General features: G+C 37.0%; 1 protein-coding gene across 1 annotated transcript; it reads left to right on the forward strand.

Annotated features, from left to right (window-relative positions):
- On the forward strand, positions 1 to 27,221 carry LOC306879115 (espin-like protein). Its single transcript, XM_079431831.1, has 10 exons — positions 1 to 725; positions 5,203 to 5,393; positions 10,478 to 10,664; positions 10,750 to 10,932; positions 11,029 to 11,160; positions 20,363 to 20,503; positions 23,802 to 23,937; positions 24,178 to 24,323; positions 25,113 to 25,277; positions 25,399 to 27,221. Exons 1-10 carry the CDS (start codon positions 432 to 434, stop codon positions 26,881 to 26,883), a joined length of 3,060 nt encoding a protein of 1,019 aa, XP_079287957.1. The 5' UTR covers positions 1 to 431; the 3' UTR covers positions 26,884 to 27,221.
- Positions 27,222 to 27,302: the final 81 nt, after the last annotated feature.

Raw genomic sequence — 27,302 nt, forward strand, 5'->3', positions numbered from 1 at the left:
AGCACTCTTGGCCATTCAGACAGAAATGAATATTTAACATGTGAAAATGAGGCTCACTGTAATCTCTAATCACATGCCACATGCATGCACACCAGTTTTAGTAGGTCTTCAGAGGCCAGTTCTCTCATTACTCGGGTGTCTGCTGCCAGAGATGAGGGCAACCATGTGCAGGTTGGTAAGCGAGCACAAAGGCAACGGCTGGGCCACGATGAGCACTGGTGCATTGTGACGTCTTTCATTACCTTTACAGCTCACCGGGCCAGACCTGCTGCTCTCCTCCGCTCACCTAACCCCGCCAGCTGGCAGACGGTTAGGTGTCGGCTTCCCCTGTGTGTGTGCATGTGTGCCTTGGGGGGTAGGTTGAATTGCTCGAGACAGCATCCGGATCCAGTCAAAGGCAGCTTGCGCAGGTGCAGAGAGGCAGGGTTGAAATGGTGCTCCAAAAGGCCATTGCCGCAGCCCGCGAGGGAGACCTGCAGAGCCTCAGGGAGCTTGCCGAAACTGGATGTCTTACCTGCACCATTGTGGACACTCAGGGGGCGGGACTGGTGCACCATGCTGCACGCTGTGGTCAGCTGGACTGCCTTTGCTTTCTGGTGACAGAAGCAGGACTCGATGCCAACACAAGGGCCCTCAATGGAGCCACACCTGTCCATGATGCTGCAGCTACAGGTCACACCCGGGAATTAAAGTGGCTCGTACAGGTTGCAAGATGTAATGTACAGGTGAGTGGAGAGGTTATGGAGCTATGGGTGTTAACACAGTGCTGTGGACAGAGTTTGGATCGAGAGTTGCTTTTCAAATGAGTGATTTACTTTCTTTCAAAGACCACAAAAGATGATATTAGGAAAGATGCTCATGCTGTGCCATTCAATTAAAGTGGATGGTGACCAAGGACCGTCAAGCTCCAAAAATGACCAAAACCACCATAAAAGTAGTCCAGTTATGACTATATTCTGTTACCCAAGTCTTCTGCAGCCATTTGATCATTCTATGTGAGGAAGAGATTATTAAAATGTCCAGAGTGCCTGTTTTTACTTGAGCGCAAATCTGTCTGTCTGCTCGTCTTGTTGGCAAAGGCTATTTGCGCTTATTATGCTCGGCACTGTCTGGTTGAGCAAGAGAAAGTTACAAAAGAAACCAAGCTTAGATAAACCACAAAAGAAGAAACAAACCCAAGGTAGCTAGGACAATAGCGTGGAGAGTAGGGATTTTGGATTTAGCATTTGATGTAACTGACCTATATTAAAATCTGTATTTTTCTGATCCCACTCTTATTTTCTTTTGCCTTTTATCTTAAAATAAATTAAAATTAATGTTGAAACGAAGTGCCTAACAGTTACTAATAGGAAAATGACCCTATAAAGTCTCATTATGATTTTAATATGTAATTATAAGTCTATTATAAGACTTTGTCTGCAATACACTGAGGTGCAAATATTAATAATAAAAAAAAGATGTCTGCCACTATTCCCATTATGTATACAGTACTTTGTGAAAGTATTCATACCCCTTGATGTTTTTTACACATTTGGTTGTTGCAGCCTTATGTTAAGCTGCTGTAAATTACTTTTTTTCCAAATCAATCTACACTTAATACACCATATTGACAAAGCAAAAAACAGATATGTGATTACTTTGCAAATTTATTAGAAAGGAAAAACTTAAATATTTACATTGCATTAGTATTCATACCCTTAAACTCAGTACTTATTTGAAGCACCTTTGGCAGAGATTATAGCCTCAGGTCTTTTGGGTAAGATGCAACAAGCTTCTTGCACACGTGCATTTGGGGATTGTCTGCCATTCTTCTCTGCAGATCCTCTCAAACTCTGTCAGGTTAGATGGGGACCGTCAGTGGACAGCAATTTTTAGCGTTATCCAGAAACGTTCTGTTGGGTTCAAGTAAGCTCTGGCTGGGCCCCTCGAGGGCATTTACAAAAGCGTAAGCCATTCTTGCATTGTCTTAGCTTTGTGCTTATGACTACTGTCCTGTTGAAAGGTGAACCTTCTGCCCAGTCTGAGTGCTCTAAACCAGTTTTTTATTAAGGATATCACTGTATTTTTCTGTGTTGAGCTTTCTTTCTACCCTGACAAGTCCCAGAGTCTCTGTTGCTGAAAAACACTCACAACACGAAGCTGCTCCCACCACAATGCTTCACCGTTTGAATGGTATTGTGCAGGTAATGAGCAGTGCCTGGTTTCCTGCAGACACTTGGAATTGAGGTTCACCAGCCTGGAGAATATTGTGGGGTTGTCTTTAATGAGGAGAGGCTTGAGTCTGGCCATACCACCATAAAGCCCAGATCATTGGAGTGTTGCAGTGATGTTTGTCCTTCTGTAAGTTTCTCCTATCTCCATATATGATCATGAAGCTCAACCTGAGAGACCATCAGCTTCTTGGTCACCAGTCTAACCAAGGCCCTTCTCCTCTGACTTCTCAGTTTGGCAGGAGGTCAGCTCTATTAAGAGTCCTCGTTGTTCCAGACTTCTTCCGTTAAGGATTATGGAGGCCATGCACCTGTGGACCTTCAGTGCAGCAAAAATGTTGTATTCTTCTCCAGATCTGTCTCAACGCATAATATAGACCGGTGTGTGATTTCCCAAATTATGTCAAATCATTGGACTTTGCCAAAGGTTAACTCCAATCAAAGTGTAGTAACATCTCAAAGTTGATCCAGCAAACCGGAAGGCTTCTGAGCTAAATTTCAAGCGTCACCTAAAAGGGTATGAATAATTATGCTATTTTATTTATTTAGTGGTTATAAGTCAGTTTTTGTCTTGTCATTATGGTGTACTACTTTGACTACTTTTTGTAGCTTTTTTTTTTATATAGAGAGCTTGTCAGCCTTTGGTCAGTATTCACTTTCATTGTATGGAAAAGAACAGCGTCAACATTCTACTTGCAACTCTATACATAAGACTGGAGTAGTAACATTTTGTTTTAATTTAAATTTTTTAAAGAAATAAATACTTTTGCTGCTCAATGGATGCATTAACTTTATAGAATCCTGAAAAAAACATCTCTCTCTTTTGTTTCCACAAAAATATTAAGCAGCACAGCTGTTTTCAACATCATTGATAATAAAAAATGTTTATTGGACACCAAATCAGCACATCAGATTGATTTTTGAAGGATCATGTCATATTGAAGACTGAGGTAATGCTGCTGAAAATTCAGCATTGTAATTACAGGAATAAGTTAAATTTTAAAATAGAAAACAGTTATTTTAAAATTGAATAATATTTCAAAAGATTACTGTATTTTGATCAATAAATTCAGCTATGGTGAGACTTCTCAGACATCTCAGAAGTGCATATTATATTGCATAAACTTTGTGCATGATGTAAACTACCTACCATAATATAAGTTTCACAGTGTATGGTGTGGTCATAAGGCAAGCACATTTCTAAATATCATAGCTAAGCGAAACCTGCTTCAAATATAGCACCTTGCATAATAAGTAGTTCACCCGGTACAGGAACAGTGTGAATGGTGTGATTACATCACTTTCCCTTGCTCTGTTTACTCTTTGCTCAGTAGTATTGCATGACCGCTGTAATCATGACCAGATGGGTTAGAGGAGGCTCAATCTAACCGTTAACACTGTTTGTTTACCAGGGAAGTACAGGCCATACTGCTCCTCCAAGACCCCCCTGCACCACCTCTTCTCACTCTAATGCAAACCGGCTCTTTTAACATTGACAACCTCTTGGTCTAATTTATGGCCAGCTGTGCTGTATTAAAGTAGATGTTTTAAGTGACTTGTTATCATGGACTAAAGTGATAACAATATTCTTGGTTGGTGGTCTTACTGGGTGTTCATCTGAGTTTTTTTTGTTTTTTTTAAGCCCGAGTTTGCCAAGGTGAAGTAAAAGTTGTATGTGGTTGAATTATTAATGAACATTTCCTTGGTCTGATTAAATAAAGATGGCTACACTAATTTGATCACATTGGCAGAGTAGAGGAGTGATGGCCCGTCGAGGAATGGGGTCTGTGTCAGCAGCAATAGATTTATAGTAGAATGGACAATACACACTGTTGCTATTATGATGTTATGATGACATCATGAAATGACCTCTATCAAATTGAATGTTCTTTCAGCTTATGACTCAATGACAGCTCTTTACCAATCTGTTGGCTCATAATTTTAAATTGTTGTATTCTCACTTATCACATTAAAAAAAAACTAAATTATAATTAATACTCTTTCCTTTAGTTTCCTCACTGCTTAATCAAACTGTATTTGTGAAATTTATCTTCTGTATTGTAGTAAAAAGTATGGGTCTTCATATGGAATAAAAATGTAGTTTAAAACACGTGCCATGATTTTAGAAATCTAAGACCTCTGTATGTGCATGCTTTTTAAAAAAAACGTGTATGCCATTTCTGAGAAAGAAAAGCAATGTCTCTAAAAATGTCATGAGGTGTAACTTTTAAGTATTAGTAACATACTTACATTTTGAATATACATCATTTTCAAAATTGTTTTTAAATATATTTGTCTAGGTAAAAAATATTTTTGACAATACTATGAATTATAAATTCAGAAATATTACATTTGACCTCAAAAATGACCTTGACATGCCGTACAAGGGCCTGCAGGGGCCCTGTCTGTAAGATTATTTACTGGTTTCCTTTTCAAGAATTGAATTATTTTAATCAGGCTTTTTTTCTCCATTATGCTATCAATTTGACTTTTTTGTTTACATTATGTTGGCTAAATAAATAAAGGTAATTCAGATTTTTCTGATCTCACAATCTGGATTTTTTTTTTTTTTTTGAATTGTCAGAATTGTAAAATAAAGTCACAATTACCTTTTTTATTTATTTATCCAACATAAAAAAATGTCAAGTTGATAGCATAATGAAGAAAAAAAAAGCCTGATTTAAATGATTGAAAAAGCAACCTTATTTATTTATTTTTAGTGGCAGTAACAAAACAAAATAAAAAAACAGAGTTGCAAAATGTAAACTCAAAATTCTGAGGAAAAACGCCATATTAATATATATTAATGTATAATATAATCTAAAATAAATAATGGCATTTTTAATGGATTTTTTTAAATGAGATAATTCATGTATAGTAATATAAAAATAAATATATAGTAATATCAAGTTATTTGTGTGCGAAGAAAACAAAAATCATTAAATAAAGAATTGTTGTTTATGTCTATTCTAATTTGTTTGCATGTATTCAGGATCAGGATTCTGGTGGGGCCTCTCCGCTCCATCTCGCTGCACGGTTCGGCAGAGTGGAAGCTGTCCGCTGGCTGCTGTCTCATGGGAATGGAGCAGAAGTGGAAACAAACTGCGGTGCTCTTCCTGCCCACTATGCTGCAGCAAAGGGTGACCTCACCTGTTTGAAGCTGCTGATTGGTCAAGCTCCAGGGTACAGCGTTACCAGCACAGACACGTAGTAATGACAGAGATGAATCTCATGTGGCAGAGGTGGATGAAAAGGAGCATGTGACAAACTGTTTTGGGTCACTAGTCTTGCAGGTCACACGTCTCCAGTTATTTATTTGAGTACAGTGAGTGCTTTAAAATGTGTCTTTTTAAAACAGATCCAATGACTTTGTGTAAATCAGGATTATTATAGTTAAATCAAACTAAAACCATGAAAAACAACAACATTTTGTTACTTAAAATAAAATATAAAATAAACATTATTTCAGTTAATGTTTATTTTATTTCAAATTATTTTTATTTTGAAGTACTTGATGTACTTAAGTAACTAAAACTTAAATAAAATAAAAAATAGACATACATTAAAACAATAATAATAACATTTACACAACAAAACAGCTAAAACTTTAACTAAAATGAAAATGCTAAATATAATAAAGACTATTCAAAATATTAATTAAAAGTATCATCTCAATGGTACAAAAATAACACTGACTCATATCTAACATTACCTAAAGTAAATGGACATTTTGGCACTTTATGACGAAATGATTTCTATTCATTTATTGACGGCATTGAGCAATCAAAGTTTCAGAGCTCAGCCACTTGAATCGATTTCAATTAAATTAATGGAATTGGAATAGCATATGCCCAAAAGCAACTCAATAATAATTCTAACAGCATCCAACTTCTTATAATTATAATCATATTATTAATTATTGCATAAAATTATAATTATATGTATCATAATTATTCAATATAAAGTTTTTTTTTTATTATTATTATAGCATCTTAATTCATGTTATAATTAATTGGAGACTAAATTGTCCTTAAGAATTTTTTGTGAAGGTTATAATTTGTTATTCCCTCTTGTACTGACCCAAAGTAGCTTTTGGTAAAACCACAAGACATAAAAGAAGAGAAAACAACATCTGCAAAGTAGCCTAATCATGTTATTTATCCGTGTCCTTAGAAATCTCAGTAACACGTGCTCTGCTTTGGTGGTGTAACGGGACGTGAACGTGACATGAAAGTGTGGCACTCAACAGAATCTACTCACCAGAATGAGACCACATATAATGCACCCCTGACACCAATGCAAATGTGCTTCCTCATTTTGCTACATACAGGTTTGAAGGCAATAGCTGCTCTAAGAACAGAAATGGGTTATTAGAATTTTTTTATTCAAACTTAATTTTCCTCAGTTTCCTCAGAGTTTGCTCAGTTACTAGCACAGCTTCTCCGTGTAATGAAAAGGGATGGAGGAAGAGGAATTGAGCTGCGCTAATGAACCCCATCAAACTAATTATCTTCAGACCCCGAAGTTGATTATCAGTTGTCTTGTTTAAGTCTATCAATCCTGCATCCTGTTTCTCTCACACATGTACTGATTCATGTTGTGTCTGTAGCATGACCACATCTGAAACTGATACACGGAGGCATGCTCAGGATGAAATAGAAGCTTGTTTGTGTATTGGATAAGTTAAACTTAACTTATAGCCAGGGGAATGCATATATTAACCTCAGGGGTTAGATAATCCCACGTGAGAGTCAGAGAGCTGGTGTATAATGGATGTACCCTGTCTGTCACATGTCACAACATACTGGAAGTTAAACCATCAGAGCTGCTTCTCACTGTTACTGAACCTGAACCTAAAGTCCTGAACCCTTAACACCTCAAGAGATCGCCACTGGGTTCCACAACCATTGTGATTGAAAAAGGGCTTTTGGAATCATAGATTTACTAATTTAGGATTAAAATGAGGTTTGTAGTTGACAAGTTACCAAAAAAGAAGGAGGCGCCAGGGCGTTAAAACAGTTAAACTGTTCAAATGATCAGTAATTTTCTGAAAAATTACCCGCTACGGGGTGTGTGAAGGTTGCGATGGTACAACCAGGTGTTTGCTTTTTGAGTTACTGCAGAGTCAAGTCAGGAGGGAACTTAAACTTTAAATGTTGTTTAAACAGCTGCTTTCGAAATCATATGTTAGGTATGACAGACAAAATTTACAACACCATTTACAGGTTATGAGTTTTAAATAAATTGAGACTTTCATCCAGCAAGGAAACATTAAAATGATCAAAAGTGATAAAGATATTTATAATGTTACACACGGCTGCAAAACGATTAATCGTGATTAATCGATTCAAAAAAGTTTGTTTACATACTATATGTGTGTACTGTGTATATTTATTATGTATATATAAATACACACAAATACATGCATATATTAAGGAAAAATATTTTAGATTTATATATAAAATATTTACATTTATATATAATATAAACATTTCATATATAAAATATTTATATTTATATATAATATAAATTATATACAAGTGTTTACATACAAATACATACAATACAATATATTTTTTTCAATATATACTTATACGTGTGTGCATTTATATATACATAATAAATAATCGCGATTAGGGCTGCAACTAACGATTATTTTGATAATCGATTAGTTGGCCGATTATTCTTTCGATTAATCGGATTAAAAAAATATTGACCAAAAAAAACACTATTCCACATTCTGCCCAATGTTCTACAAACAAACGTGACAACTGAATGCTATGAAAACATACAGTGCTTAATTTATTAGACCACTTAGCATAATAAAGAGAAAACATATTTTAGAAATTTGTCAAAAATTAGTTTAAATTTAAAAATGTTATTGTCATTTATTAGACATAATAATAAAAAATGGCCTCATAACAGCTTGCATTCTTGCTGGTATTGTTTATGTACTTTTTGACTGCAATTGGGTATCGCGAAAAAAAAAATACTCAAATAAAAAATACAAGAAAAAATAAGTGCTCTGGTTTTCTTTCATAGATAACAGCAATAATGATATTATAGCATTAAAAATAGCCTACTACTGTTACTAAAGAGCTTACACATATTGGAGTACTAACCAGTACAGAAAGCCGAAAAATTATTTTGGTTATCACCAATACTGTTACTTTAGAGCAGCAGTGGCACAAACCTTACATAAACACATTGTTAAACTTACATAAATTTGTTAAGCATTGTAAAAACTGAATATAGTTTAAACCTCTATTAAAAATTAAAATAATAAAGATAATAATAAAGACGAATAAAAACACAAACTCAGTGTTAACCAACAGGTAAGAGTAATGTTCTGCAGGAACTACTTTGATCACAGTCACCTCGTCATTTCTTTATCCTGTAAAAGGCCGTTATGGAGCATCTCATGTTTATATTCAGACAGACAATTACACGCTGTTATCCCTTTAAAGTTCCTACTCTCATAAAATATTCGCACTGCATGTTGACTTTTAAACCTTAAATTAACTTTCAACAACAGATAATTCAGCACAATGGATATGTTTGCGCTGAAAAGCCTATTAAATGTCTCCCTCTCTGCTGTGTTCTGTCCGTCTGACGCGCGTGCGCGCGCCCGCCGCGCCGGCGCTCATTCGGTATTTTAAACTTAACACAGACTGTCAGGACGGACCTTTATGCAAAAATGGATATGCTCGCGTGAATTTGTGGCATTTATAGATAAGGATATGACCGTAAACTGAACGTTTTTGCGCTGAGGACGCACACGCATCTGTCAAAGCGCCTGACAGGGCAAGCCATTACTCTTATGCATTAACTTAAAGCTTAAAATAAAGAATTATCATGTTTTGGGCAGCTTGGATCACGTGCTTCTCCGGCAGAATCTCATTCTGTTTCCTCCACTATTTTTAGATGCATTTTGTCCATAGAAATGCATTATTCAGTGCCGTAATTTGACTAACCAGCTGAAGTTGGACGTGCACTGTGGGCAGACCCGATTAATCGATAATGAGAATCGTTGTCGATGATTTTCATAATCGATAATAATCGATTTTATCGATTAGTTGTTGCAGCCCTAATCGCGATTAATTGTTTTGCAGCCCTAGTTGTAAAAGATATACATAAAAAAAAGAATCCTAAAAGGTATCATGGTTTCCACAAAAATATAAAGCAGCATAACTGTTTTCTACGTTGATAATAATAAAAATAAAAAAACCACCAAATCAGCATATTAGAATGATTTTTGAAGGATTATGTAACACTGAAGACTGGCGTAATGGCTGCTGAAAATTCAGCTTTGTCATAAATTACACTTTAAATATATATGAAAATTAAAAATTGATAACACTTTAGTATATGGACCAATTCTCACTACTAACTATTTGCTTATTAGCATGCCTATTATTAACCTATCGGCTGTTTATTAGTACTTATAAAGCATTTATTCTACATGACCATGTCCTACAGGTACATCCCTAATCCTGTCCAATTCCTAAATTGAACAACTACCTTACCTAAATACCTAAACTTAACTACCCTTAACTATTACTAAGCAGCAAATTAGGAGTTTATTGAGGCAAAAGTCGTAGATAATGGTTTGTTAATAGCGAGAACTGGACCTTGACATTTTTTTTATTTATTTTTAAATTGTAATAATATTTCACAATATTGCTGCTTTTACTGTATTTTTGATCAAATAAATACAATGAACATTAAAAAAAAAAACTTACCAACCCCAAACTTTTGAATGGCAGTGAATGTTGTTAAAATCTTTACGTAAAAAATCAAAAACAAACTGCTATTCTTAAAAAACCCTATGAAACTATAAAACTATAGGGAACCTATAGCGAATTTCCCTTTCTGAGCTGGCTACAAATTGATGTCATAACTGAACAGCTCCATACGATCCCATGAACTTTAAATTAGCCTCCAGTGATTAATATCCAGGCAGTAATAGGTTTAACAGTGGTGGACATTGACACAATCATTTGCTCTATTTATCCTACCAGACCTTATATATTGTGATGCCTTTAGCACATGTTTGAAACCTTTAGTGCAATGATCAAATCCAGTGAGTGAATCTCATGTTGTTGGCCACACAGGCCAAGAAGACCAGTTAAATGAAGGGGGAATGCCTGTTTTCCATAGATAAGAACATGGGAATACCAATAGCAGAAGAGTGATTTTTACTCAAAGATTTATTTTAAGTTTTTAAAACCCCACTTGAATAAACATCCAAATTGGCCTTTTCTCAGGTGTGTTAATCGACAGACAAATATGGGCGCCACGCCACTGTATCTGGCCTGCCAGGAGGGACATCTACATGTTGTGGAGTATCTGGTGAAAGACTGTGGCGCTGACGCGCATCTAAGAGCCCAAGATGGTATGACGCCACTGCATGCTGCAGCTCACATGGGCCACCATACATTGGTGGTATGGCTGGTGGGTTATACATTTACTTCTACAAATATATGCTTTGGTGTCATGAGCTCTACTATAGGTACAATACTTGTTTGGACTACTTCAGGTGTCCTTACCAGATGTCAGCCTGTCTGGTCAAGATAATGAAGGGGCGACTGCTTTACACTTTGCTGCCAGTGGGGGGCATCATGGCATCTTGGAGAGGTTGTTACAGATGGGATCAAAGGTCAAGAAGGATTACTGGGGCGGCACTCCTCTACATGATGCAGCAGAAAATGGGGAGATAGAGGTGGGTTTAAATTAGGTCTGTTGTGTGGTGTCTAAAACAGAAATGTTTTTAATCATGCTTTTAAGTCATAATAATCATATAAAAAATATTTCCCAGTGCTGTCGAATCCTCCTGGGTCACCAGATCAACCCAAAGGAAAGAGATGTAGATGGGTTCACTGCTGCTGATCTGGCTGAATACAACGGACACTTTGAGTGTGCCAGATACCTTCGCTCTGTGGAGAGAAATGTAAGGTTCATTTCTTATGCTGGCAGAAGAGAAATGACATCAGTATGTTGATCATTTAAGTTAGTGATCATTATTTCAAATGTCTTTCTAAAGCCGCAAGGTGCACACATGAAACACTGGCAATATTTGAAATTTAAAAAATGTCCTATCTTAAAAGTGGAAATATTGAAAGTAGTGACATATGACATAAATGAATTATGCTATATGTTTTGCCACTGTTGACCTTTGGGTCGTTTTGAAAAAAATCCTTTTTGAACCGAAAGTTAGAAATAATGTCTACTGAAGCTATTAAAATCGACTTAAAAGAAAATTCATGGTCAAATGCAGGAGTGTTAACCCTCTGATGCATTAATTATTAAATGACAAAGGACGATGTTTATTTTTATTTATCCTTATATTTATTTATTTTTTACTTCAAAACAAGAATAAATGTTTGTTCATTTATTTATTTATATGAATTTTATTTATTCTATTAATTTAATAAAATAATTATGAATTATACTAATTATTAATAAATTAAATAATATTAATTTATTAATTAATTATAAATTATTTTATGTATTTTAAGTGAGTTGGAGATCTGCCACCATGCAGATCTAAAGTAATATAAGAGAATGAAAAATTGGTAAATAATTTTAAACCTTAAACCCACAGCATTATCATTTTATTTTACATGTAAATATTCAAAAATGAATGGAAGTGAAAACAAATATATACAGTGCTGATTACAGTGGATGTATTTTAATTTACTTTATGTTAAGTAAACTATATAAAAATACATGAATAATTGCAGAATAAAAGATTCCTTAGATTCTGTACTACTTCTGTTATTTTTGACCATTTTTGTCAGTCATGTTGAATTATACTGTTATATGTTGTTATATATAAAACAATGGACAGACATGTATAATTATGAGAAAGGGTCAAAGGTTGTCACACATGGTTTGGATGTAACATCATACCATGAATGTTTAAAAATGTCTGTTGTTGACATCGTGCATCAGAGGGTTAAAGACCTGGCAGTGAAGTGTCACATAGACAAACTCAGAAAGGAAAGCTCTCGTCCAAATACATTTCTTGCCTCAAAAGGTCAGTTCTCTTAGGCCAGTAACTTTCAAGGTGTCACATAGCACCTACTTTCTAAGAAGCTTTTGTGCACAGTGGACCTCAATGGCCTCTCAGCCTTCTTGTTTCACGTGGCAAATAAGATGCTGCTCAATTTAAGTCATACATTTTTCAAGGGTGAACATGGTAGTGCTGTCAGGGCGGGCACAACAACTGAACCACATTGGAAAAGGAATTAATTCCACATTTAGAGCACAAAATTGATGGATCAGTCTACGGGGGATACTGCTGTTCTAGTGATTTACTATATCTCACAACTGTGCATTCTTTCTTTTCTTTTTTGAAGATGTCCATCTGCATTAATAGGCGGTAGAAATAGCAGCTGTTTTTGCTGTTTCCATTCAAGAAGTGTAGATTTTTTTGTCTTGGATTTCTCCCAACATACCTTGCTTAGCTGATAAAACACGTTTAACAAGCTAATACTGAATGTGTGAGCTAAAATCCATATGAACAAATTGTAGAGGAGCTGAATATTAATTTCTGTTAAATAAACATGTATAAGGTACAGGCCATAAATTTATGTTATACAAACCTCTATGGATTATATTGGTTACTCAGCTGTTGAATTGTAAGCATACTGACAAACAAGCTGATTTCCACGGTTGAACCTGCAAATACTTTTTCATTTTGTCAGATAATTTAAAAAAAGTTGTTCCACTTTTCCAAGTTGGACTGGAACCATAAAGCATAAAGTTCTTGATAATAAATCTGAATGTTCCCATTACAAAACAAATAAAGCCAGGTCTAGGACTTAAAACCACGTTTTTGCTATGTCAACAGGTTAAAAACCAGTTGAAGCCAATTAAGAATTAAATTAAGTTTCATTAAATTTGAAGTACCATATCTGAGATTTCACAGAATTAATTACATGGTCTCCAATCACCCTGGTCACACTTTTCCATAGATCTAATGTAGTAATATAAGCTCCCTGTCAACATAGGCATGAATAAATCAACAATTCATTGCTCCTATGTGAGAGACTCAGGGTGCTGATAGATGTCAAAAATTAAGCTGACCTGTCCCAACAATAGAGATCTAATTAGTGAAGGGAGGCTGTTGAAGCATCAGTCTCTCTTCGTGCTGGGGGTGTATCAGTTGCCTTCTCACCAGCAGCCTAGCTCAGATAGAGGGCCGGGGGCTGAGCTGGTTATGGGATCCACGGGGTTTGGTTTCAGGGTTTTTACCATTCTAATGCTTGGAAACAGATACTTGATCTATCAAATCAATTAGAGAACAGGATGTTTGTTGGCTTCAAACATGCATCTGATTGTTTATCTTTTTTCCTTTAACCCTAATTCCATTGTAACACATCTGATCAAGCAGTACTGCCTTGGACATTAGAAGACATTGTTTTTGCTGATTTCTTCTAGACTTATGTACAGTCTAACTTGATAAACTCTGCCTCTGAAAAGCTTCGAGTCAGTAAGATGCTAATCATCAAAGAATACAAGAAAAATATTTTGCGGTTTCAACAAAAATATTAAGCAGCACAACTGTTTATAAGCACCTGATAATAAGCACCAAATCAGCATATTAGAATGATTTCTGGAGAATTATATTACTGTATTGGTACATGTTAAAGCAGAAAACAGTTATTTTAAATTATAATAATATTTCACAGTATTACTGTTTTTACTGTATTTTTGATCAAATAACTGCTGCTATGGTTAGTATAAGACACATCCTAAGACAAATCCTTCAAAATCACACCAACCCCAAACTTTCAAACATTAGTCTTTAGAACTGTAAAGTAAAAATAAATAAATAAAACTAGGGTGACATAAATGTCAGGATGGTACAACTGTTCTGATGTCATATTAAAAGAAAAAAAAAAGTTTTTTTTAGAAAATCATAAGAAAATCTTAGTATATCAAATAATTTGACCTTTTTATGATAAGCCAAGGTTAGTTCAAGTTGAAAAATGTCATGTGATGTACCTCCTGAACAACACAAAATGATATTTATGAATTAACTGTATATTTAATAAGATTTTTTGAAAATATGTATCACAAAAGTGTTCTCACAAAAGAACTTGGCTCTAGACATTTTCTATTTTTTATTATGGACACTCCCTTATATTTCATTGACCCAAAATTGTTTCCCAGGCCTCCCACTGGAAAGACTCTGTATGGTCCATATCAGGATTATTTCAGGAATAAAGCATTTTAGTTTTCCTCCTGGTCCGCTTATAGTATTGCAAGTTGTAATGTACTTCACAAGGTTTCATTCCACCTCAGAGTGCTCGGGACAGGCCATCTCATTTCCTAACGGTGCCTGTAATGGATTGTTGGGCGTTTGGCCAGAGAGTTGCGTGCTAGGTATTTCCTCATGTTTTGGTTTCATCCCAAAGAGGTCACCCTCCCTGAGCACGGCCCTCCGCTCAAAGTGTGAGTGCCTTCTCCCTGAGACAGCTGCAATCAAATAAACAGATCAAGGGTTTATTTTACAACACACATATATGCTTTTTCCTCCCATCTTATTCAGGCAGGGAATTAAGAGGCCAGCTGTATTAAATGTGTCTCTTTTGGCTACCCAAAGAAGGTTTAGTTCAGTACAACAACAACAAAAATTGTGCTAGATTGGGAAAAGTGTGATGTACAGTGAAGCTCTGTGGTTTGTTTATTGCAGGTACTTTCAAGCATTATAAAAATGCTTGGAGAGTTTGGTTCAGCATGGGGCCTTTATAGAAATGCCAGTGCTGATCGGCCACTAGGGGGTGGTAAGGGAGCTTTTTTACGAGTTTACCCCCTGAGAGGAATCTTTCAACGTGTTTCTCATCAAATGTTCAGTCATATCTCAAGAATGCTCTGATTGCTTTGACCTTTTGTGGTCCGCTACACATTGATCAGTGTTTACCATGTAATTTAGATTGTACAATGGCACACCAAACAAATGTTTTGTATATGCTTTTAGTGCACCTGCAGATTCAGGGTTTGCTGTACGCAATCTTCATTTCATGATTTCCTTTTTTCATCTTCTAAGGCAGTTGTCTTGAAGTCATTTTGCTTTTTGATTGTACACTGATCAATGAAGTGAAGCAAATGAAGTGCATGAAGTGAAAAGCATTGCTGTTTCTGAATTCTTGTACTTACATATGCTCTGAATTTGATTAATCGGACGTCTCGGCTATAATGAACATGTACAGTATGAACGCATTCTGAAAAATACTATATCCTACATTGTTTTTTTGTGACCAGTTGACCTTGACTTATAACGTAATTACTTTTTTTGTACCTGTTGCAGTTAAACTGTCAAATGAGGTGCTTAGATTTGAATCGTGTGCTTTCTCAGCTCATCTGGCCTTATGGGATAGAGAAATGTCAACTGGTTCCACACTTCAGAATCTCAGCAGATGCAGCTGTTCATCTGGGGGTTGTTCACCTTCTGTATCATTAGTATTTTGGGCATTCTACTTATTTGACTTGCCTCTAGAGAAGTATGCATATTCAGATGTAGGGCATGTCCATGAATTTGACTAGCTTCTACCAACTGACAAATTAATTGGTGCCAAAATTGCATAGATTTCATTTAGACTCACAGCCTTTGATGTCAACAACAAAATCTGAACCTGACACATTATTTATTTCTACTGAATACCATTGTTTTACTGTAAGCATTTACACATTGTATTTCACAACAGTGCTTGCCTATTTTAATTTCATCATTGAGATTTCCAGAAAGTACCTGGGTCAATGACATACAGGCGCGTCTCAAAAAATTTGAATATCGTGAAAAAGTTTTTATTGTAACTTATTTCAAAAAGTGAAACTTTCATATATTCTAGATTCATTACATGTAAAGTAAAACATTTCAAAAGTTTTTTGTTTTAATTTTGATGATTAGAGCTTACAGCTCATGAAAGTCAAAAATCCAGTATCTCAAAATATTAGAATATTTACATTTGAGCTTCATTAAATGACCATCACTTCAGTATAAAGTCCGGGTATCTCTTGATCTTTGAAACCACAATAATGGGGAAGACTGCTGACTTGGCAATGGTGCAGAAGACAATCATTGACTCCCTCCACAAAGAGGGTAAGTCACAGAGGCTCATTACTAAAAGGGGTGGCTGTTTACAGAGTGCTGTATCAAAGCATATTAAATGCAAAGTTGACTGGAAGAAACTGAGTAGGAAAAGGTGCACAAGAAACAGGGATGACCACAAGCTTGAGAATACTGTCAAGCAAAGCTGATTCAAACACTTGGGAGAGCTTCACAAGGAGTGGACTGAAGCTGGAGTCAGTGCATCAAGTCACCACGCTCAGACGTCTTCAGGAAAAGGGCTACCAAGCCACTTCTGAACCAGAAACAACTTCAGAAGCTAACCTGGGCTAAGGAGAAAAAGAACTGGACTGTTGCTCAGTGGTCCAAAGTCCTCTTTTCAGATAAAAGTAAATTTTGCATTTCATTTGGAAATCAAGGTTTGGAGTCTGGAGGAAGACTGGAGAGGCACATAATCCAAGCTGCTTGAAGTCCAGTGTGAAGTTTCCACAGTCAGTGATGATTTGGGGTGCCGTGACATCTGCTGGTGTTGGTCCATTGTGTTTTATCAAGTCCAGAGTCAATACATCCGGCTAACAGGAGATTTTGGAGCACGTTATGCTTCTATCTGCTTACAAGCTTTATGGAGATGCTGATTTCCTTTTCCAGCAGGACTTTAGCACCTGTCCACAGTGCCAAAACTTCCAAGTGGTTTGCTGTCCATGATATTACTGTGCTTGATTGGCCAGCCAACATGCCTGAGTTTATCCCCATATGGAATCTATGGGATATTTTCAAGAGAAAGATGAGAAACAGTTGATCCAACAATACAGACGAGCTAAAGGCTCAATAGTGCCTCCGCAGAGCCACAGGCTGATCGCTTTCATGCCACACCTCTCTGATGCTGCAGTTTTTGCTAAAGGAGCCCCGATCAAGTATTGAGTGCATAAATACTTTAAAGAACTTAAACTTTTCTGTTTGGCAAATGCTTTTTTTGATTGATCTTAGGAAATATTCTAATATTTTGAGATACTGGATTTTTGACTTTCATGAGCTGTAAGCTCTAATCATCAAAAGTAAAACAAAAAAACTTTTGGAATGTTTTACTTTACATGTAATGCATCTCGAATATATAAAAGTTTCACTTTTTGAAATAAGTTACAATAAAACATTTTTCACAATATTCTAATTTTTTTAGATGCACCTGTATAACAGTGTCCATGATAAATAAAAGAATAAAAATATAAATTTTAATTGTTTAAAACACATGTGGCAGAAATCTTTGTTCAAATTGGTTTCATTTGGTTTTCAGAGTATTTTTTACATTATGAATTATTAATTAATTTAGAAATGGTTAAATACCAATTAAAACTTCTACTAACCTTGCCTTTTCATAAAATGCTCAAATTATCTGACTTATTGACCTTCACACGCAGTCATGAGGGTTTGCAGGTGTTCTCTTTTTGATGCTGGAGAGAATAAATTAACTGACCTGATTGTATTGCCACCTATTTTTCCAGGGCATACATTATTAAACAAATAATGGAAAGGTTCTGCTCATGCAATTCCCCATCTTTCAGGCAAAGGCTTGAGAACGTTTTTTTCCATTGATTGGTGTTGATGTGTGTAAGGTCACGTCGCCAGTTTCATGCAGTTTCAGAGATCAAAAAACAACAACAACAAATGAATGAACAAGATACAGTGTCTCTGTCCGCTTCTTCTGATTTGACAGTCTCCTGCTTTCTATCACACTGCTCGCTTGTTCGCATGTGCCGATTGGTTTGTTCATTAATGACATTGCCGGCTACCCAATCCACTTTGTAAATTATTAAGTAGATTCTCCTATCAGTGTTTATTGTTTATTGTCTGTTGGGCAATGGGTAGTTGTTGGGATTGTGTGGATGGAGTCAACACATCTCTGGGTTTGGTGTTTACATTGTGTGTCACTATCCAGAGACACAGAGTGATCAGGCGCTGCCTGTGTGGATATCGACTATAATTAAGAGTACGGTAGTTTGTAAGTACCTATTGTCCTTTAAATACATGTTGTGTTTGTAGAGCTTATGCATTGTTGGTATAATTTTATTTTTTTTCATTGTGTGATTATTCAATGTTTTTACATATTGTAGTCTATCTGTAATATGTATTTATATATTGCAGTATTTATATTGTGCCTTTGAACGTTCACAGTTAAGGTCTTCTAAACTAAAGAATTAGAATTTATTACTTATATCCAATTAGTTGAATATATTAAAATTAAATATTCTATAGACACATTTTATGATACTTTGTCTAAATAGTTTAAAAACAAAGTAAAAATGAATATGCTAATGCAATGAAAATGCTAAAACTGAATTTAAGTATCACAAATATGTAATATACAGTATGAAATATTTATATTTATATAATTGGGTGTTAAATGATGGCAAAGGGAAATGAGCATGCACAATCAAAAATCCAGTATATACTAGTATTATGATTCATTGAACATATATTTGGTATTGTCTAAACACAAGAGCTTAATACGGTTGAAGTTTACCTGAGCTTCCTTGCATAATTCAGTTACTACTTGTAATATAGTATATATCATTTTTTTCTGTAAAACAGCTAACAGAAAGAATGCCATCTTCAGCTCATTCATCATCCTTTCTCCATTTTAACAAACTTTCCAGCATAGACGATTTGCTGCTGTAGACACTTTGGACCGTTTTCACTCAATTCTCTAATTTTAAAAACTGTCAAACATGTTCATCATGTGTTTTAACCGAAGGTGCACATTTTTTTGTGATTCAACATAGAACGTATTGCTTATGAGTCAACACAAGTGTGTGGTTTTGAATTCCTCCAGAAAGCAGAGAGATGAGGAGGTTTTAACCTTAACCAAACCTTACACAAACAGTGCAGGCCTTCATACTTCTACCATTTCTGGTTCTTTTTTTCCCCTTAAATAATTTTATTGAATGTACTATAACAGAACATTGAGAAATATCCCACGGTCGCTGTCTGTTTCAGCTCTTCGGTGTTGTTCTGCTAACTTCATTCTGATTCTGGTTTTCAAGATAGAAGTCTGGCATATTTGAGTGATTTTATCTGTGAGTTTTTTCCCCTCTAAGTAACTGGTGCAAGAGAAAGACTCTAAATTGCTATGCACCAGGTTTCCATCATATTACAATGTAGGACTTGTGGATTTGATGCTTTTGCTGTAGTCTCACTCTCTCCATCAGTGTTTGTGTGGCCCACGAGGCAGAGGAGAGGATGAGAGGACCATGTTACTCCAGCATCCACTGCCTAAGCCACAGAAGAGGATAGCTAATGTAAACCAAATGTGCCATGGTGTTCACTGTCTTTGATTAAACCTTCACACAGAGACAGATGCATCCTGATCGTGAGTGAGGAACTGAACTGCTGCTCAGAGGTCACGAAGGAAAGAGATTCCACTTCGCTAATGTAGTTTTGCCCCACATACTCACATAACCCCTCCCAAATTTTATCTATTTATGAATTGCACAACTTCTGGGAAATTTATTCCTGCCTTTGCCCATGCCGTGTCACAGTGCATTTCGTGCTGTTTGGACATCAAAGTGCCGTGCAAGAGGAAATTGGGAGGACCACCTCACAGAGACAAAGCAAAATAGCATGCTGCGGCGTATCAGTGTTCCCTTTGATGCTCTGTGTGTGTGTTTTACAGAGAGCCCTTTGAGAGCCACATTTGATATGCATTCTGCATGGAGTCCATTAGGATATTACAGTTTCATCAGCGGTGATCTAAATGTTTCCATATACTCTGCATTTTCCCTCTGGTAAAGTAGGATCTAGATGTTGGGCTCAGGTACAACTATTTTACCCCCCAGCTAGGGCCCCTCTTACTGTAATGCTCACATATCACTGTGCAGACCACAACATTGCACAAAAGAAAGACCACAAATAGCTGTTTTTCATGTGTATGATTGTAATTTTCTGCTGTGTAGTGTCTCAAATGGCAATAATTGGCCTGTTATTCCATTGCCTTACAGGTCTGTGTGAGATAATATGTTTTGATGGCACACTACCTGAATCAGTAAATATTAGATGATAATAAAAGCTCTTTGTATTGCAGCTCTGTCCAGCTGCCCAACCTCTGGAAGAGAACTGTCCTATAGAGGAAGAGCTCAGAGAGAAACCAGCTGTGTCACGGCAACCCAGCTCCGATTATTATAGACAGATCACTAATACACACAAAGGCATGGACAGTCTTAAGGTGAGTTTGATAAATTTTTGAAAAATAATACTGTAGGAATGACAACGCATATATCATGTTCATCTGTTCCACAATTGACCCTTCACAAAGATCCACCCCCACTTCGTTACTGTTGCCGTCCGACAAGCCACACATCATGTTCACACGCAGTGAAAAATACATTGCGGAGCAAAGAGAAAACTGATAACGCACCGACAGAGCAGGTTACTTTTGGTATTAAGCTCAGCTTTCAAATTTGCTAATTTTTTAAGAAATTCAAACAATAAATACCATTTGTGGCTCTTTAATTGATTGTGACAGATCCCTGTAGCGCCTCAGTTCAATTGGCACGTGAAGCGATCATCTCTACCTCTTAGTAAAGGTAAAGGTTAGTAAAGGCTTGAAATAAACATGAATGAACATCAGAAGGTCTTGTTTCAACTGCGGAAAGATGTCAGTACACACTATTTTTCAAGTGCAAGTTCAGAAATGTTAATCTACTGTCTTGTCTGTGTCTGGTTTCTTTGTCGGACAAAAGTGGCAGATTCTGCACTATGATTGGTCAGACTGCCTGTCAATCAAACTCCGAGCGAAGGGTCAATTTAGTGACCTGTTTCTCTGCTTAATTCCTATATAGGTAGTCTTCTACGGCAGAGTCCTAACCGCTTAGCACCTAATAAGAACTGATTTCGAATGCTATATATGGAAACAGCTCCATGCACCCTCTACTAGTTGAAATAGTTTGTTGTTAGCATGTTGATAAGCTAATTATGCAACACTAGTAAGTATAAAACACATATTATTGATACATTTTAGTATTGAATGGGTTTTTAGCTTTTCTGTAATTCTGTAATTATTACATTTGTCTCACTTTGTCCACATTTTTTCCCACTGAACATGCATGAAATACTGACTAAAGCCCAAAGTATGCTTTAACAGGTGTTAAACGCTAGGGTATGTGCCAGACTGTTCTAACTGTGCACTGTATGCTTAGCTCGAACATGCATTTGAAAGAAAATAAATGAAGCAAAATAACAACAAACTACAGGAGACCGCAACAAGATGGCCGCATTGACGAGCACTTGTGTGAGGGGGTTAAAGCAATAGTTTGCCTCAAAAATAAATTTTATGAAGATTAGATATTTTGAAGAATGCTGGTAATCAAACAGTTGTTGGTCCCCATTGACTCCATAGTAGGGAAAGGAATGCTATGGAAGTCAATGGGGACCAACAGCTGTTTGATTACCAGCATTCTTCAAAATATCTTCTATGTTCAACATAAAACTTATATAGGTTTGGAACAACATGAGGGTGAGTAAATAATGACAGAATTAAATTTGAGGTGAACTATTTCTTTAAGAGATACATGCAGCTCTAGTTTAAATGAGTAAAAAAAACAACAACAGTCTGTCAGACACTGGAAAAGCATGAAACTTTCTAGTTGAGTATGTGTCGAGTGCCTGTTTTTTCACACTCTGTCACATAAAGTAGGCTTTGCTTTGAATGGCTACACATCCAGATGTACACATACAGTTGGGCAAAAAAGTATTTAGTCAGCCACCAATTGTGCAAGTTCTCCCACTTAAAAAGATGAGATAGGCCTGTAATTTTCATCATAGGTACACTTCAACTATGAGAGACAGAATGGGGGGAAAGAATCCAGGAAATCACATTGTAGGATTATTTATAGAATTTATTTGCAAATTATGGTGGAAAATAAGTATTTGGTCAATAACAAAAGTTAATCTCAATACTTTGTTATATACCCTTTGTTGGCAATGACAGATGTCAAACGTTTTCTGTAAGTCTTCACAAGGTTTTCACACACTTGCTGGTATTTTGGCCCATTCCTCCATGCAGATCTCCTCTAGAGCAGTGATGTTTTGGGGCTGTCGCTGGGCAACACGGACTTTCAACTCCCTCCAAAGATTTTCTATGGGGTTGAGATCTAGAGACTGGCTAGGCCACTCCAGGACCATGAAATGCTTCTTATTGAAGCCACTCCTTCGTTGCCCGGGCGGTGTGTTTGGGATCATTGTCATGCTGAAAGACCCAGCCACGTTTCATCTTCAATGCCCTTGCTGATGGAAGGAGGTTTTCACTCAATCTCACGATACATGGCCCCATTCATACTTTCCTTTACACGGATCAATCGGCCTGGTCCCTTTGCAGAAAAACAGCCCCAAAGCATGATGTTTCCACCCCCATGCTTCACAGTAGGTATGGTGTTCTTTGGATGCAACTCAGCATTCTTTCTCCTCCAAACACGACGAGTTGAGTTTTTACCAAAAAGTTCTATTTTGGTTTCATCTGACCATATGACATTCTCCCAATCCTCTTCTGGATCATCCAAATGCTCTCTAGCAAACTTCAGACGGGCCCGGACATGTACTGGCTTAAGCAGGGGGACACGTCTGGCACTGCAGGATTTGAGGTGGCGTAGTTTGCTACTGATGGTAGCCTTTGTTACTTTGGTCCCAGCTCTCTGCAGGTCATTCACTAGGCCCCCCCGTGTGGTTCTGGGATTTTTGCTCACCGTTCTTGTGATCATTTTGACCCCACGGGGTGAGATCTTGCGTGGAGCCCCAAATCGAGGGAGATTATCAGTGGTCTTGTATGTCTTCCATTTTCTAATAATTGCTCCCACAGTTGATTTCTTCACACCAAGCTGCTTGCCTATTGCAGATTCAGTCTTCCCAGCCTGGTGCAGGGCTACAATTTTGTTTCTGGTATCCTTCGACAGCTCTTTGGTCTTGGCCATAGCGGAGTTTGGAGTGTGACAGTTTGAGGTTGTGGACAGGTGTCTTTTATACTGATAACGAGTTCAAACAGGTGCCATTAATACAGGTAACGAGTGGAGGACAGAGGAGCCTCTTAAAGAAGAAGTTACAGGTCTGTGAGAGCCAGAAATCTTGCTTGTTTGTAGGTGACCAAATACTTATTTTACAGAGGAATTTACCAATTAATTCATTAAAAATCCTACAATGTGATTTCCTGGATTCTTTCCCACCATTCTGTCTCTCATAGTTGAAGTGTACCTATGATGAAAATTACAGGCCTCTTTCATCTTTTTAAGTGGGAGAACTTGCACAATTGGTGGCTGACTAAATACTTTTTTGCCCAACTGTATGCTTGCAATCGCATCAAAACTGAAGTATACTTTCGGCTTTAGAATGGGTCTTAAATTATGCCTTAAAATGTTACCTTCGTGGGGACATTGGAATATAAATATTATGACAAAAAGTGTGCTTTAAGGTATGGCTGTAGTAAGTGTCCATTTTCAAATGTCTGACTTTCCATTTAATTTTAGTCCCCCCAGCATCCTGAGACAGAAGATTCCCCTCAAGCCCGTTACCCCTCTTCAACACGTTCACCTTCTCCCCCCCCTTCCACCACTACCCCCTCGCCTCCATCTTTTACCTCACATGGGAATGCTTTCCACATTGCCACTTCGGGTGAGAAAGCCCTAAGGGGCTGTTTAATACCCCTATTGCTCTTGTAAGTGTATGTTCTGCAATCATGACAGAATTTTGTGGGCACTGCTGTCACCATTGACTCATCCTTCCTTATTTTCACTTGATGACTTAATTTCAGTTCAATGAGTAATGGTAATCAGCCTATGTGAATATGATCAGAACATAACTGGAAACAGATGAGAGTAACAAATTATGTTCTTGTTCTGATTGTCATTGCAGTGGTGAAGAACCTTAGTTCCAGTATGCCTCCGAGTAAGCCAGTACCAGAGAAAGGGAAACTGTTTATGGGAGAAATGAAACTGGGAAATGTAAAATCCATTGCCAGCCTTAAGAAATCTGGATTGACAGCAGATTTGACAGTTTCAGTTAAGAAATTTAACATTCATATTTTCTCATGATCATTGAATCTAAGGTTGTCTTCATCACACTAGCAGAATACAGTTGTCATTCCTGTATTAGAATGGTATATAGAGTGACATGACAACTGCATTCTATAACCGAACCGAGTCCCTTTAATTTTCAAGACTTGCCTTTGTGTGAGAATAGAAATGTACTGGGTAACTAGTTGTTGTGTGATCTGGACACAATCTATTTTTTTTTTACATTTTGGGATCCAATAACTTATGGAGATGGAAAGGCAGAGGTTTTAGAGCCAATCTTTGTTTTCAACCACAGCAATTTAGTTTAGGGATAAATCCACCATACACTTTACATGTCCAGTGTCATGGAATTCACCATGTAGAATATTTGCTACATTCACTGTTTACTACACTCATTTTTATGCTAACTATCATTAGCATAAAAACGTACAGCACACACACATATCCAGTCAAATCCATGGTCCTTTTTTGTTATATTTTTTATATATTGAGATGAAAAAAGTTGTATTAATAAAGACGGTTGTCAGTCCATTAACACTAACCATGTGAATGGTTAATGATTTTAATTTTTAAGAAATTAACTAAAGCACTTTAGCATATACGCAGAAGAAAACTGCATCAAAGTACAAAAAAAACAAAACACTTTAACAGGTTAATTAAGTTCTTTGTTTGATATAAGTCAAGCATAATAGTGTTATTTTTGTTTTTCATGTACTTAAGTGCACAATTTGAACTACTGTACTTGCCAATACATTATTATTTTTTCTCTTTTAGAATAAAATGGTGGTGTTACCGACAGAGGAGGCTAATTTGTCTGATATTGATTACCTGGTACCCATGCATGATGAGAAGGGCAGATCTATAGCAGAATGGAAGAGACAAGTGATGGTACGACAGCTACAGGCCAGCTTATTTGACCAGGAAACCCAGAGGTTAAAGGTGAGCTACAAATATTGCATTAAATGTCTTTTAAAAACATAGATAACAAATCTAAGATGATGTTCTGACTACACCTTTCTCCAGATTGACATTTAACTAGACAATATATATTATTTAACAGGAGACTGGTACTAGATATACAAAGGTGGACAGTTGGAGGTACTCCCAGGCGCACAATGCCATCCTGGGTCCATTCGGAGAGCTTCTAACGGAGGATGACCTCATTTATCTAGAGAAGCAAATTGAGAGTGTCTCGATGCAGAAGAACTGCGAGGGCTACGAATTGGAGCTTGCTCGTCTGGCCGAAGAACTTCAAAACATTCTCCCGGCACCCATCGTCAACATCACAGTCAACACCCAGTACAAGAACTCTACACAGACTCCCTTACCCGTTTGGTGCAACCGTATTTCAGGCATTGTGAAGAGTATGTCATTGCTTATGACCAACCTAACAGACCAACCCTACTGCAAAATGCCAAACACAGAGCTTGTGAATGTCTTCTCTCAGCCATCAGAGAGGCAAGCCTTCATCAGAGGCAGGAGGGAGAAGATAGAAAATGAGATTCAACAGTTTGGGGTCTCTGTGAGGAACTTAAAGTCTAACTTTGAGAATCAGAACGATTCCTCACAAAATGATTCAGTGATGACAGAATCATTGGATGAAAATGAGGAAATGCCACTAAAAAATGGATCAGATGAGGTCTTTCAAAAACAAGAACAAAGACCAGACGTTGACCAGATTGATGATTCATCTATTGACTATGTCATCAGTGATGCCATGGAAAGTACAACCCTGCGCAAGGAACGTATTGTGGTCTTGTTCCTTGGTCACTGGAAGAAGTCGGCTTATACGGTGACCGTGAGAAATGCTCAGAGAAAGCAAAGTGTTGATTCGCTGGATATATCTAAGAAGCCGAAGTGTGAACGCAAAGCTAGCTTAGATATCTCTCCAAAGAATGCCATGGAAAATGGCAAATTAGGGCACTTCTTCAAGCAGAGAAGTGCCATCAATAAGATGATTGGGAACTGGAGAAGCATGATCTCATTTGTACCGTCACGGCAGATCCGAAGACTCAACCGGCAGCAGGCAATTTACTCACCTGAGCAGTTCCTGCCCCGTGTGGATGGATCTCCCATCGACTATGACACGCTGACACTCGACCTCTTCATGCTCGGCTACTTTCACATACTTGAGCTAGATTTGCCACCAGATGAGAGGAAAATGAGACACTTGCTGTGCTTTGAAGTGTTTGACCATGTGGGGCGTTTCACTTGGGAGACTGTGCGTGATTTTCACAAGGCTGTAATTCATGACATTGAGGCGGGGAACCGGGAATGGAAGGATGGATTTGAGGACATTAAAGTGAAGTTCTTCGGAGATGGATCAGGCCAACCAGAGCTTGAACACTCAGAACAGACGACGATGATAGAAACAAGGCCTGTGCCTAAAGTTATTGTACAGACGCCTACCCCAGATGAGAGCGATGTCTTGAAAAATAATGCAGATATTAGTAGTCTGACTAATGAGGAGATTTGCAAATATATTGACCGGAGTTTTGCTTTCTGGAAAGAAAAGGAGGCTGAGATATTTGATTTTGAGGAATGACAACAAGCTTTTGAGGGGGGGGGTGTACATAGACATTCCTTATTATCTTTAAATATATGTTTTTTTTTGCATTTGATGTAGAACGTGTACCAAGATTTATACAGTTGTGACATGTAAGGCATGCTTTTGCCATTTATTCTCCAATTTTCTAGGAATGTAAGATAGCAGACTGCCTGTCTTTTTGTCAGAATTATCGGTATGTGATTAAAAATTATTTGAATGCCCATTTGAAGTTTTTGTTACTCCTTGAGAATCAGATATTTGGAGACTAATTTGCACCAATACTGGAGGCTGCTTACTCTAATGATTAAATAAATGATCATCTGACTGTTTACTCCTATACAGAAAGTTGTGTGTCTCTCTTTAAGAGCAGGTGGGATCTTAACAGTACTATTTAGATTCTGAGTATAGCCCCCCCA

Source organism: Barbus barbus (assembly GCF_936440315.1).
Source record: "Barbus barbus genome assembly, chromosome: 13".
NCBI lineage: Eukaryota > Metazoa > Chordata > Actinopteri > Cypriniformes > Cyprinidae > Barbus > Barbus barbus.